Genomic DNA, 18,925 nt, shown 5'->3' with positions numbered 1-18,925 from the left:
ATCGCTATAACTGTCTCACGAGCTTCGAAGCGATACCGAAGCTTTCCTCCCGAAGGTTTTCCTTTTTCTTCTTTGTTCAATTAGTTTTTCTCCCTTTTATATCTCTTTGACGTGAAAAACGTGAAAAAAAGGATAAAAATGCGGGGAAATTTATAATCTAAAATGTCGTAATCTGAGAGATTTCGGTCTTTCTCAGAGAAATATACAAATGTATGAATGATTATAAATTATAATTTATGTTTATTCATTAGAGAATGTTTAATTCAAGATACTTAACATAAAAAAGCTATAAAAGTTACAAGTCTGTGTTGAAAATTATATCTTTAAACGAAAGATAAATATAATGGAAGATTGCATTCTTATTTCTTTTTTTTTTTTTTTTTTAATTTATCTGCGACGTAATATCGCAGATTATTTTGTGATTAAAATATTTTATCAATTTTTGTCTTTAATATTACCGTTTTTATCTTTCATATATTTTTCATCTTGTTTCTCTCTTATTATTTATTCAAAGCGATATACAACCCCCGAGAAGAAGATTCGCTATCGATTTGAGAAATTGGAAGAATCACTTGAAGAATAAGGATAACTCATTGCTATTAAGTTAAACGCAGCAAGCTCATAGGTTTCATATTATTTGAATTTTCTTCATAAATAACAGAGATTTTATTATCGCTACTCCAGCTTAACCAAGTGTGCTTTAATTCTTGGAATTTCAAATTCATATTTATTGTCGTATAAAAGCTGCCTTAAAAGTATAAAGAGTGAGATACTTAGAATGAAGATTTTTATTTTAAGATGCAAGCGGTTCGATATGGTGACCTTTTGATTACAGAACAACAGAGACTATCCAGCTGAGAAACTTATTTAATTATTCTAAGTAAAATTTAACTTGACATTCAAGCTATCGATTAAAGTGATACGCGCTTATTTAAGACGTATCTTCTTTCTAAAATCAATGTCAAGATTTATTTATAAGATGGTTACCTGCATATATTTTTATTGAGAAACCGATTTCTATCTCAGTAAGATGAAAAAGACACAAAAATAAAGTTCAAAGAAAGCGTCATCCTTTTTATGTGCCAGATGCACTTTCCTTCTATCTGAGGACCAAGAGCTAATATCTTTGAGGTTGAAGAGGGAAATCCAATAAGCGCTTCGATCTAGTTGAAGTTTGAAACAATGATGAAGTCACCAAAACGAAGTTAAGTCCCTTGCTGAAGTTCGCTTCATCCACAAGATGCAGAAATTTTGAGAGAAATATCGAGTGCTTTCGATCAATCGATACTTTCAGCAACATATACGTATATATCTAGATACAAACTTATTTTGAGAGTACTCATTTATTAATAAATATTCCGCTATTCCAAGTACTATTTTCCTCGGACGGTTATTATTATGAATGACGTAACGCACGACAGATGGTCGGTCTCAATATTCATTTCCGTCTATGATAAAGAAAGCATCGGCTATATCGTGTAATGCAGCTTCCGTCGCGTGTTAAAATTGTGTAAACGCCATTAAGAAAGATGTCATCCGATTCGCAGCAACTTCCATTAACAAGGCGAACATAGTTTATTGTACGCTCTTTGATACCTCGCCTGTGAAATGTGGGACACGGTTCACATTTCGCGATTATCAAGTACAATCACGCCTAAGTTTAGTTAGAGAAATTGGATTTTGCTTTTAATCAATAAAGAAAAGGGAGATATCGGCACAAAAAAAAAGAAAATGTGATTGTCAACATTCTTCCATAGAATAAATCACTAAAAATTAATTTTTAATTTTGATTTAATATTTATTTTTGATTTATAATTTTGATTAAAAATAAATCTTCATTAATGATTAATAAAAGTTTAAATATTTTTAATATTGAAATACAGTTGTTGATATTTTTCACCACTTTTACGAATTATGACTATTATTCAGAGTACGGAAATTTTTATAAACTTTTATTGCTTGGTCTTTTCTTTTCTTATTGAGGACGTTGTCATCTTTATTGAGATGGAGAACGAAATACACTTGAGCGTAATCAAATTGTTTTCGACTTGAATGCACAATTTAAAGTTAAAAGTTGCTTGTACTGATAATTTAACATTGTAACACATAAAATATTAATGATAAAAATATTAATGATAAAAATTATTTTGAGTAATCCTATTTATTGTTAAATATTAATGGATTAAATTTTCTAACATTTGATATTATTAAATTATACATATTAAATAAAAAATATTAAAATTAAAAAATTTTTTTAAATAACAGTTATAATTAAAAAATTCTTTATATTGAAATGAATGTAAACGTCACAAAGATGTTGATTAGAAAAGAAAATTATGTTTTCGTGATACGTGAAAATAAAATATCTTTCATTCTATATAATTAAAAATGTAACACAATTTCTTTCTTTAAAAAATTATTTTTTGTTCACGTAATCGTTTCTTATAAACAAAAATATTCACGTGAATCATTGTACATGGAATAAAATATTGTCGCTTTTGTATTATTTTTTTCTTATAGGCAACATTACATTGGCACAGTGAGACAGATTGACCTTAACAATGTAACCAGGGATAGTTCCAGTTGATTCGTCCTCCTCGTTGGCAGTCCTGTGGAAAATTGGCCGATAGCCAATAAATCGAAATGTAGGCCAACTTTCTCAACTGACTGTTTTTTGCCATATTAAAAATACATGACATTGCCAAGTCTTGCTAATTGTCAGATTCGTACAAATCGGTACCAGTTGAATTTTTTATCTTGGCAGAGACAAACGAAAAAAAATTTATGCTAATTTAATTATATATATTGATACAGTCGACATAGAATATGTATAGTCATGATTTTAAAACTATAAGAATTTTAGAATAATTTAATAAAATTACAATATAAGAATAACAAGAAATTAAGACATTTAATTTTACGGATTCAATAAGATTAAAATATATATATAGAGCTCTCCCTCTCCCTCTCTCTCTTTTTCTCTGAAATGATAGATCACATTACACAATCGAAGAATTTCACGATAATCTCAGTTTGCATATAATTATATTGAATGATAATAAATTTCATAAATCTGAATTATTAATTTTCACATGATTAATTAACAGCGATAAATATATTTTTTTAAATAAATAATATCAATAATTGCGTTAAAAATATTTATTTTTTATCAGCCATCTGATACTCCTCTGAATATTATCGCAAATAAAAGGAAGATATTTTGAAACTTTTTTAAATTATAATATAGAGAGAAAGATGTATTTGTATTAATCCGTAAGAGTTTCTCTCTCACTATATCTTTGTATAGCTCGAAATACGGAAGAGCTGAAGGGATGGATTATTGGAGATATCGGACCCCGATTTCTATTTACGGCTATGAATGCGCGCACGAGTGGATGCAAATATATCCCTCAAACGAGCCGGTATGATCTATACAATCTGATGCAATCTTAACACCCTTTTCAATTTCAAGCTAAAATAACGACGTGCTCGAAATTAACTGCATATGCATTCATCCACGTGCCACTCGTCGTCAGTTTCCACTCTGGATGTGGGAACATTCCAATGACAGATGCTCAGAAGGATATTGAAGCAATCGAAGAAGAGAGATATTCGACAAGCGTAATTAGGACATTCCCAGGATTCCCGTGCGTAATCAGTTCCAGTGAATCTCTAATTGGCTTAGCAAGCTGGCGGATGTAAGCCAAGCGCTAAGGAATAAGAATCGATCGATTCTCCTCGGCACTTTATTTCCCAGGCAACTCTTTCTGACGTCAAAGCGGTGAGGATCGCCGTTTAAGATTCGCCCCGATCGAAACAGCGAGAAACGAAACGGGATCAGCACGTTGGCGGATAGATAAGGGATTTTGATGTCCAGCGTGGGTTGGTCTGCTATATCAGTCCAGGCGCCGGGATATCTGATCTTTCGATTCCCATTCGGGTCAATCCTTTTACTCCACAATCGTAGCGATGAGGCGCCTGCCGATCGACGCGTGGGTGGCTCGCCGGCACGAGAGCGTGGATGTGCGTGCCGCTACGGCTTGCTCACGATGACAAAACAATGGTGTTGGTAGCAACGCGGGTGTATTGATTTTGTGGTACAATACGGCAACTGCGAGGTGGAGCCGTTGCAGCTCCAGTACGACTGTCACACCGCCATATTTGTTTCTCTCGGCAGACGAGACTGCGGAAAGCGGATTTTCTGCGGTTTATTCCAGATCGGCGAGTCGTCCCACCATTGCGTAAGTACAGATCGAGGATTTGGATCGAGGATTTCGCACGCTCTCGCGCCCGTTTTCCGCCGGTTCTCGTCCGAGTGAGAAACGCGGACTCGGAGCGCGTAGCATCCCCTTCGCGAGCTGGTAGCGAATCCGCGCTCGACGAAACCCGCGTAAACAACGCGTGACAAGTGTTTGACAGGTGGTTGTCTCTCGGCGAAACTACCCCCGTGACTCTCTTCGAGATATATCCGAGTTTTTTCCCGTATCTAACGCGTCCTTTTTGCCATTCGATCGAGCTCCGCGTGTTGCGTGAATCGACGCTATTGCCGGTTGATCAATGAGGAAAGCGGGAAGATAATAAGCTTTCGCTCATTTTATTTCCTCAACGATGATTCTGGTGATTTGTTGAATTGGTAAAATTATTGTGGAATCGTAGTGATTTCGAACATACAGCAGCGGGAATTTTCGTGACGTGTATCTTCAGTGGATATGATTCACGTGCTCTATTAAAGAGAAAGCGACGCAATGTGTCGAAAGAAGATAACAAGTTTTCCTATGAATGTCCTTCCAAATTTGTAATTAAAATAGTGCCGATATTAAATAAAAATTGCAATCGCGGAGACTGATCTAGTTAATTACATTTCTATTGTTCCGTTTAATTACATTTCTACTGTAGCAAAGCAACGTTACTGAACTACCCTTATTTCGTTAGTGAAAATTTTCTTTTCTTCTATTACGTTGTAAATTATAAAAGAATGAAATTAGCCGAGTGTAGTCGAATCAGATGAATAAAAGCCAAAGTATATTGCCAATCATCGTACGATCGATCGTTCATTCTTGGTTACTACACGTGTCAATCACGCGCTCGCTTATTTGATTGAAATCCAGATACGTTTTTTTTCTCGATCTATTTACAATATTTACCGAAGACAGCGATTTATTTACAATCCGCGTAAAATTTTTTTGAAAAGAAAAAAAAGACTTCCCTAGCACGTATAGGTGAATTTTTCATATTACTTTTAATATAAAATTTTAGCATAACGTTTCTATATTGCATTAGTCTCTCACATTACTGTTTTAATTTTATTGCGTCTGATAAAAAAAGAGATAAGTCGTATCTTATGCGGGGGTTGCGGCATTCGCTGGAAGTGTTATAGATAAATGGTATCTATAGTTTTCATAACTATATGTAAAACATGTTCTGCAACACCGGTATGTGGAATATTACGGATAAGGTGACGCCTATGTTGGTCCATCGCTAGATTGAGAATACATACGGAAATATGTCCGTGACGCGAAAGGTCTTTGCGCTGAATAATTTAAAACCAGGTGATCGATTCTCAGGTGAGCCGCAGAGACGCGACAAACTCTATTCCAGAGTCGACCTCATTTAAGATTCGATCGAATCGCACAATTATACTGCATAATATGGATGCGCATTTTCATGTTACATATCTATGATTATCTATTTATAAACCTGTGTGCTTCGTTACAAAGTAGATTGCTGACCTGAGAACTTCCATTTTACAAATATTAGTCCAATGTTGCTTTACTTGGACGCTCTCTAAAATTATTGACTTTAGTCTTTAAAGAATGTTTTTTTCTCCATCAAGCCGTACTAGCTAAATATACATATTTCGGTATGCATATTTTATATACATATTTCCGTATGTATTCAATTATGATTATGAATTATTATATAAATTTAATTTTGTTTTATAAAATTCCAAAGATACGTGACTCAATTATCGTAAGAGATCACCCGTGTTTTTTCACGTCGATCGATACAAAAAAATTGATGTCGATATAATTCAAGTTGCGTGATTCCGTGCGAATGATAGACAAAAGAACGACGTATGTGTATTATGTACTGGTGGAAAACCGCATAAAACGGAGACGCCACACCGTCTGAACCTGACGCTCGATAAAATTACATTGTGAATACTGTAAGCCTCATGTTTTCACTCTCTCGCTCGCGCGCACTTTGTCAGCACTTCTCTCTTCTTTTATTCTCGCCTGCTCTTTTTCCATTCCGACTAAACTGCAACATGTTGCCAAGGTCGTTAATGTTAACTGTGTCACGGTAGCGTGGCAGATTTATTCAATTTACAATTAGATTAACAATGTGACGAAATAAATGATTCTTGGAAAGAGTTTTGTATCACAGAAATATTTTTTGCTATAAACTAGATAAGTTCTTATAAAATCTTTGTAATGTCAACCATATAGAAAATTCATATTATACATTTATACATCTGCGATAGATGAAATATTTTATGCGATTTTTTGGAGAAAACGTATACTTCGGTATTAAAACACATTGCTCATAAAAGTTTACGATTGAGACACCAGTACTAACGTATCTGTTTCAGAATGGTCGCCGGAAACTGCTTTCAGTCTACATAATCGTAAAATATTAATATAAATAACGGTCATGTGTAAGTTCTTCTCTTTTTTATTTGGACACTAAAGTCAAAGACGAAGTTACATTGCACCATTGTCGATTATTTTAATGGAGCGCGTGAAACGGATGGTTGTCGACCTAGTTTCGTTGTTACACATAGATCTCTTAGGAACTCTTTGCATAGGCCATCATCCGCGATGCACATGCATATAACTCAACATTCACATCAAGATAATGCAACTGGGAATTTTATTTCATGTCGTACATTCATTTTATGCTTTGCTTTAATCTACTTTATTCTCAACCATTTCATTATGATCCCACCGTACTCTTGCTATTCTTAAAGTTTTTCCAAATAGTGATATTTTTAATAAATTAATTAATATTAATTATCATTAATTCAATCTTTAATTCGGGACGAAAAATTTCCAAAGAATGTAATTAAAGTCATTTCACTGGAATCAAGAATTTTTCAAAAAAGAAAAGTACGGAACGTAAGTTCCATTCGAAAGTTCTCCAATGTTCTCCAACTCGCTTCGTCCGAAGGTTTCGTCAAAAATTTCGAAAGATCGCGACCAGCTGGCTCGGATTGGTCGAAACCCGCCATCTCTGGAGATCATTTTACATCATCCTCCCTCAGACGTCTTCGTGGTACATGACGTCAATTGCGGCAACGCGCACGATAGCGTTGCAGTCCGGTGACGCGCAGTCGCGCGGCACCGCGATCAATGCGCGTTTCCGCGCGAGGGTTTCGTCGGCGCATATCACACGAGGACCAAGGCAGAACATGCGCGGGGGTGGACTCCGTCCTGCGGTAAAAAGGAGAGACTCACGCGTGTGAAAACCTCTGACGTGGAATGCCGATAATGCGAACGCGCGCTCCTCGCACATCTAGAAGAAATTAATGATAATGAAGCGGGAACGCCGATGAATTCGCGATTCCGCGAAGCGTAAGCGACAAGAGCGAAGTAGGAAGCTGGTATCAACGCTGCCTGTCGTGCCTGTGATGTGATACGACGACCGTTGCGACGTTCTATGATTCTCGCGACGCGTTAATAATTTTGCAACATGTAAAACACTGGTGCACAGAAGGAATATCAAGGTGATTAGAACGCTTAGTGGTTAAAACGTTGGGAAATTCATTCTGATTGATAGAGAACTGTTTCTCTTAAATTAATTATTTCGTTTTCCATCCAAAAACGAGTGACTCTGCGGAACTTATCGAACGATAGGAGCGATAAGAGTACACAGTTTCGTCTTACATAACAACTCGAAACAATAATGACACGCAGGATTTGAAAATTTTTATTCGATGTATCTTATCAGGATGTTGGAAGGTTCAAGAGTTATCTTTCGATTTTAGAAATGGTTGGCAAGATAGTTGAGAAGAAATACTAAGAATTCTCGACGACTGATTTACAAAATATAAACAGCTGTAATATCACTCTGTCGTCTACTCCAATCTATTCGAGCGAATATAAAGATCGAGCGGCATATTTATCAAGTGGGCACCAGTCACTTCTTTGTCAACGTAAGATGAACATGAGCACGTAGACAATCGATCGACAATCGAGCGATCAATCCAATCGGAGCAGAATGCCGAAGCCAGTTCCGGTGGAGAATCTGGTGATACCGCCGCAGGATAGCCGGATCTGCGGCACGATATGCATCTGCCAAATGACGATGGTTCTGTCCTCGGTCGCGTTGGTGTACCTGACAGTCGCGATTTATATGCCCAGCGGACGGGCGTTTCAGTCGGGCATCAGCGAGGTGCCCGCGATGTGCACGACGATCCGTGCGGTGAACGCCGACAATTGTGAGTGGGGCAGTTGCGGCGAGTGGTGCCTGTCAAAAACCTCCGGACCCTGCGTGCAGATCCACGTAAATCTACGACGCAACGGCTCCACGATTCTACTGGCGAACTGTACGAACACGACGAACAAGACGTGCTACGGCATCGATCAGGAGAACGCGAAGAAGTCGAAGTGCATCGCGGACGAGTGTCGCAATCTGACCGGCACGTTCAACTGCTCCGCGGGCACCTGCATCAACATCACCGACGCCTTCGAGTGCATGTTCCACGACACGGACCCGCCCCTCAAGTGCTCCGGTCGTCGCGGTAAGATCACCTGCATAGACATAGACGGCCTGTTCAACTGTAACCGCGGCACCTGCGAGCGCATCCGCACCCCCTACAATTGCGACCGCAGGTGCGTCGATATCCCGACCAGGAACAAAAACATGATCCTCCTCAGCGGCGACAAGGTGTACCTGAGCCAGTGCGAGCGAGCTATCGACGTGGCGACTAATCGCGAGATCTGGCACGAGGATCGGGGCGATGTCATGATGGCCTCCTGCTATGGGATTTTCAATTCCACGCTGGGCGTGGAGGCGGTGGACTGCATCAACGGTTCCGTGCTAGAGAAAGACCTGCTGTCCGACCTAACAAACTTCACGTATTTGTCCTATCTAAATATATTTGCCACCAAACCGTTGGACGCCGAAAAGCTGGTCGCGCCTCCGGAGCAAAGCTTGATTATCGCCAACGAGAGCCGGCTGTTGATCAATCTCGAGGGGTGTGTGAACACGCTTCGGGACGAGTGCAAGGAGTTCCTTCACGAATACGGGAAGGACGGGTCCGATCACAACGCGCGTGCTAGATTCCCGTGTTACTACGCCGAGGATAACACAAACGTAGTCGTGTCGCGATTCAATCTGCAAACGACTTATAAAGAGTTTCTGATCGCGCTATTGCTGCCGAGCATTCTGTTTATCGTCAGCTGTGTGACTCTGATCTTCTGTCAGAGGACAGTCGTCGTCGGGGACGACGCTAAAATGAGGTTCAAGGGCACGCCCGGCACGCTGGTCTCGATAGAGAGAAGCGCGTCGGGCAACTTAGGGGATGCTGGCGGAGGAGACTCCGTTATGGCGCTCTGAGATCCGTCACGTAAGACATGTTTTCGGCAGAAAATGGTTGCGTTTCTAAAGCATGGTTTTAGTTATACCGCTGTAATCAGTCCTTTCACATTACAATGTGTTCAATTTGATTCCACGTTTTGTAATTTATATTATATTATATAATATTAATCTTTTTTATGAATTAATTTTGTGTCTAATGTGTCGTGATTCCCGACTTTACTTAGTAATATAATTATCTACATTTTCTTCTCTCCATCTTTCGCTAATTTAATTTTAACAATTGTTTTGCGATCATTATGGTAAGAATAATTTTTACATTAATTAATGATTTATGTCATTGTACAAAGTTTCTTAATTTATAAATCTACATCATTTAATCTACATGATTTAATTAGCAAGGCATGATACTGTAATTTTAATAAAATTAAACTTAAAGTAATATATATGTGAATTGAGTTATTTTTCCAACGCTGCATTTTATTCTCTAAAATCTTTTTTATCTTTCTATCATGAAGGAAGATAACACGAGCTTTGGATATGTGTAGAGTATTTCAAAATGTATCTATTTTCCTAACTGTAATTGTTAAAAAGATTGAAAAGTACTTTTAATTCCAAACGAAGCATTATCGTTAGAATTTAAGATTGTATTCTTATTTCTATAAATAAACTAAACAAAAATAAATCTTTTTTAAAGGAAAAGTATTCGATATTTTGAAAGAAAACATCCGCTTTAATAATATAATAATGCATACATATACGAAATGAAATTTTATTTTAAGGAACAATATCTCATCGAGATGTAATTATCTATTGTAACTTGTTATAATATCACTTTGTCATTCTCAATTAACAGATTGCAAATTCGACCAGCGTTATTAACAAGAATCAAATTCAAACAATTATCTTACTTGATGATTTAAAGAAAATATTTAAACAATTTTGTTAAAATCAATACATTATTCAATTAAATATAAATTGTAATAAACGTAAAAAGTGTGTGTTATTTATTTTGAGCTACTCTATGGAATCCAGAAGTTGATTAAAGTCAAAAAGAGAAATTGCGAGCTAGTCTCATCAATAGACAATTACAGCCACTTTTACCAATGTACACATTTTAATGTTATGTTAACAGGCATTCCCCTCCTGGAGGAGAGTCCGGCTCGTCAGTCGATATTCTCCCTGCGCGGGCATTACTGAGGTGTGGGGAGGGGGGGAACGCGTGATAAAAAAATTCTCATCTTGCAATTTAATAAAATAAAAACGCAACATATACACGTTCTTGCAAAAGTATCGAGGAAACGAAGCAAAACAGAGCGGTCGGACAACAAAAGAGAACAAGAAGAATTTAAATACTCGCACTGCCTGCACTAAATATTTGGAAGGCCGCACACGCATGCTTACGTGACACGTGCAGGCGTTGTCACGATATCGAACATATTAATTCTGCACTTTCTCTCACGTTCAGAAGGAGAAAACAGCTAAAGAGAGGAGATTTACTCAATTTCGGCGTTTTTCACACGTGACGTTTGTAGCTTTTAAGAAGTTCCCCTTTTCTGATTGATTTGCCGCGACCAATAGCTAAGAGTTTAACAGCCCAAGAGGCGCGCCTTGCTGATGATAGATGATCGACTCGAGACGAGCTCTCGACAGTTTGCTTACCTAACGATTCAACAACTCATGAACACGCTAGAAGTGCGAACTACGACGCGAGCAACCTAGCGATAACGACGAAAGTCGGCCTACTCAAGCTTGAAGACCTTCGTTTCGAGAAACTTCACATTTAAAACTTAGAATCTAATTCTAAAAATTTTAAGAATTCGAGTTTAAGAAATTAATTCCTAATTCTAAACAATTACTTCGCTTCGTCATATCACATTTTTGTCCAATCTTTTCGCAAGTTTTCAGATTAACTCTTAAATAAGTCCAAGTTATTTTTTTTAAGATCACAGATTGTTTAGTCGTGTTACATGTATACAATATTCTACCCCTCGTTATCAGTCGTGGAAAATTATTTCTGCTTCCGCTGCAGTCATCGGACAAGAATCACGGTATCATAAGTGGGTCACGTCTCTTTGGACGAGCTCCGACCGGCCACGCGAATCGTGGCCGCCTGCATCTTCCGAGAACTTTTAAATAAATCACAAGTAGGGTCCTCGTGACCCACAGAAAGCCGCCATCATTGATTCCGACGAATCGACGGTGATAATGGGCGTCCAGGTGGAGGAGTCAAAAATCGGCGCCGTCATTGAGAAGGCCAAGTTTTACACCTCCCTCTGCCTGGGCACCACAGCGATCCTCGCGGTGTTCGCCTTCCTGTTTCTGATCCCCTTCGTCGTCGAGCCGGCGATAACCACTATTCTGGCAGACTTCTCGCCGCACGCGGTCGCCTGCGTCACGACGGAGCACGTGTACGCGGAGGGGTTGAAGAACTGTTCGTGGGCGAGCTGTAGGGAAGGTAAATAATCGATTCTTTTCTTTCGGCTTTTAACACAATCGGAACGATCGATGACATTGTTGTGGCTCTCGCCGTAGGCTGTACCAGCGCTGCGCTTCGTTGTCATCAAATCAGGGTCAACTACACTAGACTTCCGTTCGAGGAGTTCATGGCGAAGCCGTTGGGTTCGGTGCCGTGGGACGTCACCGACACCAAATTCTTCGTGAACACAGAAGGATGCGGTTACCCGCCCACGGTTAACTGTTCCGCTTTCGCGAAGAAGTACGCGTATGAAAATATGGGGAAGGTATTTCCCTGTTATTACAGCAGAACGCATCCGGAGACGGTTGTCGCAAGGTACGAACAAGGTCAGGCGACATACGAATTCATTGACAAGAATTAATGATCTTTCGATACAAAGCATTATGCGCTATATCTTGTTTCTCATTTAAAACGCACGAGTCATCTTTCGTGATCAGATAATATCGACTTGCACGAACATCAATCTCTATTTAGCAAAAAGGATTTGCCTGCTATCTTATGCCCATAGATATTCGTGGGATCAGAATCTAAGGCATTTGGTGTTGGCCTTGATTGTGCCTATAGTGGTGTTCGCTGCAACACTCGGCGTGCTGTGCTATTGGTATTGTCCGCCGATGAGCAAAGCGTGCGGCGGGTCCAGTCGCAATCTCATGGACAAGTATGCTAGAAAGGAAGAGTAAGTGTATGTATGCAGTGCCCGGTACGGGCTAGCAGAAACCGTGTTCTACGGAATTACTTTGAAATTACAACTTCGTTATCCGAAATGACAAAATTCGATCGAACATTGACGCTGAATGTATTATTTTTTGGAATTGCATCACTGTATTTCCTTGTGTTTGGCTCTTAGGCGTTAAATTTCAGTTATCAAAGTAATTCCTCCATTCATTTTGTGTGACTTGTGTATCATCTCCTCCGATTTTCTATCTCTGTAATTTCGTGGCTCCTCTTCCTTCTTGCAGCATCTTGGCAGAGGACGAATTCGAGGAAGACGAAGAGGAGTACTGACTGCTACCAAGGGCTCACCCCCCCGCGCGGGAGTGATGCCAGCGAAATAATCTCCGAATGGCTCCAGCGTACTTTACCTTCTAAATTTAAGCGATCGAGCAATAGCGTTTAGGAACAATTCACGAAGAGCGGAAAAGCAAAGTCCGCTTTTTACGAGTTCACTCGTTAGAGTTACGCTTAACGCTACATCCGACTTTTTTGCCCTTTAAGTCTGCTCTGACTCGTGCTTTCAATAAATGGAACGTACATCTAGGTTTATATGTTACAAACATATTTTCTCTTTTTTCTATTTCTCTCTTCTTCTCGATATTCCAATTACACCGAGATTAATTGTATGCACTTACGCGAAAGAGAAGTAACGTCAGGTTTACACGACGGATTAGCAACTATAGGGAAAAAAAAAAAATCGCTTGCGTGAAGAAAATTACCTTAAATTTACGATATGTAATATGAGCGACGAATATGAGACGAATACCAGAACTCGGACTTTTTAATTCTCTATCAGTATTCAATACGAGTTTCGAGAGGATGTGGCTCGAAAACAGGCGGGAGTACTAGAGAACAGTACCAGAGAATAGTATTATGCATTCATGAAATGTAATACGGTACATTAATAATACAAATCAATTCAGTTCAATGATACATTGAATGTTAATACGAAATATTGATGCTCATTAAATTATTATTCAGTAGCATAGTTGCATTATATTTTAAAATTTCGTATAATTTAACAAAATTTCAAATGAAGCGATGTTATGAAATGGTGACGATGAACTTCCGCGTGTTTCGAGCTGAATCGTGATAAAAGGCGCGCCTTCCTATTTACGTGATAAAAAATTTAAACAGTATATATAGTTTTTAATCAGCACCGACTAGGTTTTACAGCAGCATCGGATTTAGATTAAGCTACGCAGTCGTAAATTTACGACTCAAGTCACGTAAGCTGCCCTTGTGACGATAAGTCGATCGTGAAGTATCGATAAAAACAACACGAGCTCGTGGCTCGATGCTCGGAGCAATAGCTTCACTCTTCGTCGAGTTGAAGAAACGGACTCCAACGCGGACTTCTGTCGAGTCAATCGCGTTACTCGCTGCACTAAACAATGAATTGTGATTTTTCAAAGTCGCTAATATTTTAAGGTCTCATTTATATTTCCCATATTGTAATTTAACTTTTTTAAGTTTGTAAATCGATGGCTATTTTTGCAATACTTTTTAATTCTTTGACAAGCAAAGCTGCATAAAAGCTAAAAATATTGTAATTTTATAAAGTTAATATAAAATTTTGATTACGTATAACTAATAAATTTCTATCGGAAGGAAAGCAATTTATAAGTATTATTGCTGAGAAGAGTATTATTAATTGAGAAGAGTACAAACACAGTGTATTAAATGGAAATTATGGAAACGCTCTAGAATAAGAAGTGAAGCAAGTGACGCGGTTTGCTTTCAAAATCCGCTTCCGCACCAAAAAACGTAGGTTAAGATTAGATTGTAAGTAAAGCCTGTGAATATTAATCGTAATTCTATCGAAATCGATATAAGAGTTGTTACGAATTTTGTACGCGGACGCAAGTCATGTCGTGGATTCTATAATTGAAAAGAGGATATATTATATAAATATAACGCGCGTATATTAACTTATAAACGCACGTGAACGCTGGTACGCATTGTGCGCATAGCTCATAGATCTAGATGTAATAATATATATTTAAATTGGGATTTTTTTGCCGAAACACGCTATATTCCGTAAGCTACGAAACGACATCTTTTATTATTAGATACTTGCTTAATAATAATTTATTTCATGAAACATAATTGATAAATAAATTAATACCAATAATATAATAACTTTGAAACTCAAGAATGCAAAATAAAACAAAAAGGATATAAATTAAATAATTTGGATATGAGCAAAATATATGATATATATCAATGATTGAAGAAATTCATTATAATTATCTCAGATAACGAGATTGCAACATTTCAATTATATTACAGGTATATGCAACTGTATTGCAACACTGTGTTATTTAATTAGTTTCATATTTCATTCTCTTATAATTTATCTCTCAATATTGTCTTGTCTCGAATTAAATTTTGTGTGCATTGTAATGTTACTTGAAAAATGCCACACTTGAATTTTAATAACGTTTGTTTCGAAGCATATGGAAATTATGTCGTAATTTTACATCATATATATATATATATATATATATATATATATATATCAATTATAATTCCTTACTCGGCCTTACTTTAGGTGTCCTGAATGGGAAAATTCCCATGAGATAATAATTTCCTATGGACCCTACGTTTTGGCTTTCCCCATTTAAAGCTTGCTAGTCCAGTTTTTGTTACGGTCGATCGCGTAACTGTCGCAGATGTCCATCGATTTCATCTCGTATTAATCATAAAGTTTCGTCCGATTCTCTCTTGCTGCTACTTTTATTAGGCAAGTTTGATAAATTTTAAATGAGAATGCTAAATTTTAATTATTAATAATATATCGACACAATAATGTAATAATTAAAAATAATCAAAAATCAAAATTAGAGAATTGAATGATTTTAGATAAGCTTTTAATCAGAAACACCATTAGAGCATCGAATTATATAAATCGAAGGACTCCTGCTTCTCTTCTTTTTTGCGAGAACATTTGCTCAAGACGCTCATAATCGATGAAACGACGGCATAAATTAAATTCGCATACGCTTATCGCGTTTTCCAAGCCGCAAAAATTACATCCTAATTCATCGTCAAGTCATCGCAAAATTTTCATCTTCAGTTAGAATTAAAACTCTTATGTGATATTAAAATTCAAGCTGGTTGAAGCGAAAGCTTCAACCAAGAAAGCTCTACGCGGACAATTTAGGAGCGATAACTCGCGTATAGGCATAATTTTCGCATCACGTATCGGTTCTAGTGCCAATTAAATTTATTAGCTCGGCTAGCCCGTCGCAATCGTCGTAGACAGCATTTCAGAGCATCGATCGCGAGAAAAGATATTCATACATTAAGATATTCATAGAAATCAGGGATCTCAAGCGGATGGTTTTTTTACTTGAGTTTTAGAAAATTGTATTTAAGTTCTATAAAAAATTTTAAATTACAAAATTTTTACGAATGAATAAATTTTCAATTCAATTTTATTTTAGATAAAAATGATAAAAATTAATTAATAATAATAATGATAATATTGTAATATGTTGAATGCAATATAGAAGGGAAAATAATGATACAGATGATAATAAGCCAAAGAAAGTATTCTGTAAATAATATATTTAATACAGTCTTGGAAAGTTAATTAAGAAGTAGGTTAATTAAGGGAAAATTTAAAATACATATCTGCTTGAGATCCCTCTTTAGATAGGTAAACAAATTCTAATATAAATTTAAACAATTTATATGAGGATGAGGTAGAGTAAATAATTCCAGCGGTTTTAATTGAATAATCTAATTGAGCACGACTTGATAATAAATGAGGTATTGCAAATTCTATTTCCACACATACGATCTAACCATCATACTCGATCTGAATATCAGCAGTGCTGTTTGTCTTTGATCGACAAACGAGCGTATTTGATATCTTATCTTATCTTCATATATTGGATGTTGTCTCCTCGCAATGTTATTTGGCTACTATAATAGTAATGGCACTTACTATACTATAGCTGGATACTTATCATACCGACATCATTTCCTTCTCTCGTTTTCTCGTCTCTTTTCTTATATATAAAAAAAAAAAATCTATAATATAAATGAGGAAATACTTTCCGAGACGCTTCCTTCCTCTCTACTCGAAAGTTTTTAACTTGTCCACCGCTTCTTATGTACTGAATCATCAATATTGTACATAATATATACATACGGTGTGTGTATATACATATAAATCACATACTCGCTCTGCGATACAAACAGACTATTGTAAATAAGAGATTGTACGAGTTCGTTTAAAATATATAAAAAGAACGTTTTCTGTTAATAATTGATCCATTATTTTTCTTACTTTCATCTCCCTGACACATTTTCCAAAATATCTTTTAAAACAAGTTCTATCTTTAGCTCTTTAAATTTAAAATAAAAATAAATAAATAATAATAAATAAAAATTAATTCGATTCTATTTAGAATATATAAAAAAATTTCAATAATTCATATGTTATTTTCTTATGACATTTCACATATTACTGTTCGGAATATTAAAATAAGTCTGAACAATCAAAGATTTATGATTTGAAACATTTTTACGTTTGTCGATAAAGTTTTATGATACAATAGTAAAATTTATATGCATCGCACTTCTATCGAGCTTCAACTGGTGATATTACATGAAAAATCTATCTTCACATGTATTATGCGAAGATTACATAGTACTAAACGAAGACATTTGACCTTTTGCTCTGAAGGTCGTAGAAATGTTAATCCAACGGAACTAACACTCCACCCTACCAGACTGATATCGAGGGGATGAATCTAAATCGATAGGATAGATATCAACTGACTGTGTTTCATGAAACACCCCACTTATATAATTTCTGATATACAATGAATAGTTTCACATTTCATAATGTAAACTTATTTGCATATTTCATTTGCTGATTCTTTCGCGTGTGCAATTCCGCACGTGCGATTTAAAAGATTGGAAAAAACAAACATTATTTTTATCTACGTAAATATTATATTAAATAAATACAAATAGTTAAAATTATATCACGATTATCCAACTTATCGTTATTAGAATATATGTAACACATTTCTCCTTGATTTTAATTTTAGAACTTTATACCACAAGTGAAATTAAACTTAGAAATTTATTTCAAACGAAATAAGTGTTCCGCAGAATGTTATCTGTAAATCTGCAATCTGCATCTGTGTAAAAATAAAAATTAAACTATCTCGTATAAATTATTTTTAGTAATTGCCTTGAATATTTAATACAAAAGTAAAAAGCTTAGATTCAAAAAAGATATTTCTGGTGGATTTTTACCTTTAAATAGCCCATAAATTTCCACCCTCGCAACAGCAGAATGAGATAAGTCTATGAAGTCTACTGTGGGTCGACGTTTTATTCGGACATTCCACCATGGAAGAAAATCCCACCCCCATGAAAAACGCAATATACCACGGCGCAAGCTCCGTGCGAGAGAACTCGCGAGCCACGACTGCCAGTGGTAGACTTGTTTTCAAACAGTCGTCGGAGTTAGTTGGTTGCATGGCTACCTCGCGCGTGTTGCATGATCGAGATTCTCTTCCTCGGGAGGGATGAAAAGTTCGCGACGACATGACGACGACGTATTTGCGAGTTACGGACGGAAATGATCGCGAGATCATCGCTCGGTATCGATGATCCAACGAGAGATGCGTATCGATCGCGTGCGAAGTTAATTTTCATGACGTTTGACATGAACTGACATGATTTATTCGTAATCAAGTATCGTTTGTGTGGATAATTGATAACAACAAAGCGTAAATTTTCAATGAGATATGAAGCGGACATAATAAAGATGGTGAAAGTTATTACATTGTTAATGAATGACGAGAAAGAATGAATGAAGAAGATCCAATCTTTTAAATCATGATCCGAAAAATTTATCGGATTTACGAAGAAATTTGCAAGAATTTGCAAGAAATTTTTTTGCAAAAAAATTTATGAAAAAGCTGTCTTGCTATAAAAACGTAAATAGTTGTAGTTAAAGCATGTTCATGAAGATTAAATCATTTACAAGATAGGAATCATCGAACTTCTGTGAAGGAAATATTCGTTTTTTAAAGAAAGCATAGTTACTTACATTAGCTGCTTAAAACATGAGCAAAAAAACTTTTCATTTAAAAGCGCACTTGACAGCCATAAAGAATTGAGACACCCAATCAGCTTAAAAGTAAAGCGGCTTTGATTTTA

The 18,925-nt window shown here is 36.6% G+C and overlaps 2 protein-coding genes and 1 long non-coding RNA gene across 4 annotated transcripts; 2 read left to right on the top strand and 1 right to left on the bottom strand.

Moving 5' to 3' along the window:
- Positions 1–6,611: 6,611 nt before the first annotated feature.
- On the top strand, positions 6,612–10,817 carry Teh3 (tipE homolog 3 phospholipid transfer protein). The gene is made up of 2 exons (XM_011636677.3): positions 6,612–9,571; positions 10,676–10,817. The coding sequence occupies exon 1, from the start codon at positions 8,221–8,223 to the stop codon at positions 9,559–9,561; it is 1,341 nt and encodes a 446-aa protein (XP_011634979.3). The 5' UTR covers positions 6,612–8,220; the 3' UTR covers positions 9,562–9,571; positions 10,676–10,817.
- A 931-nt stretch (positions 10,818–11,748) lies between these two features.
- On the top strand, positions 11,749–17,012 carry Teh2 (tipE homolog 2 phospholipid transfer protein). 2 transcript variants are annotated; one of them, XM_011636676.3, is made up of 4 exons: positions 11,749–11,998; positions 12,076–12,334; positions 12,528–12,695; positions 12,979–17,012. In XM_011636676.3, the coding sequence occupies exons 1-4, from the start codon at positions 11,749–11,751 to the stop codon at positions 13,022–13,024; spliced, it is 723 nt and encodes a 240-aa protein (XP_011634978.1). In that variant the 3' UTR covers positions 13,025–17,012. The 2 variants fall into 2 exon arrangements, with proteins under 2 accessions (XP_011634978.1, XP_025073709.1); XM_025217924.2 differs by having other exon boundaries at positions 12,528–12,701.
- LOC148937127 (uncharacterized) lies at positions 16,689–18,149 on the bottom strand. Its single transcript, XR_016138608.1, has 2 exons — positions 18,014–18,149; positions 16,689–17,895 (listed from the first exon to the last, which is right to left on the bottom strand). It is a non-coding gene; the product is annotated as an uncharacterized LOC148937127 (long non-coding RNA).
- Positions 18,150–18,925: the final 776 nt, after the last annotated feature.

This window comes from Pogonomyrmex barbatus, unplaced genomic scaffold, assembly GCF_055798465.1.
Source record: "Pogonomyrmex barbatus isolate J1 unplaced genomic scaffold, ASM5579846v1 scaffold16, whole genome shotgun sequence".
In the NCBI taxonomy this organism is placed as follows: Eukaryota; Metazoa; Arthropoda; class Insecta; order Hymenoptera; family Formicidae; genus Pogonomyrmex; species Pogonomyrmex barbatus.
Note: the sequence above shows the minus strand (reverse complement) of the source record. Positions and strands in the feature narration are given on the sequence as shown.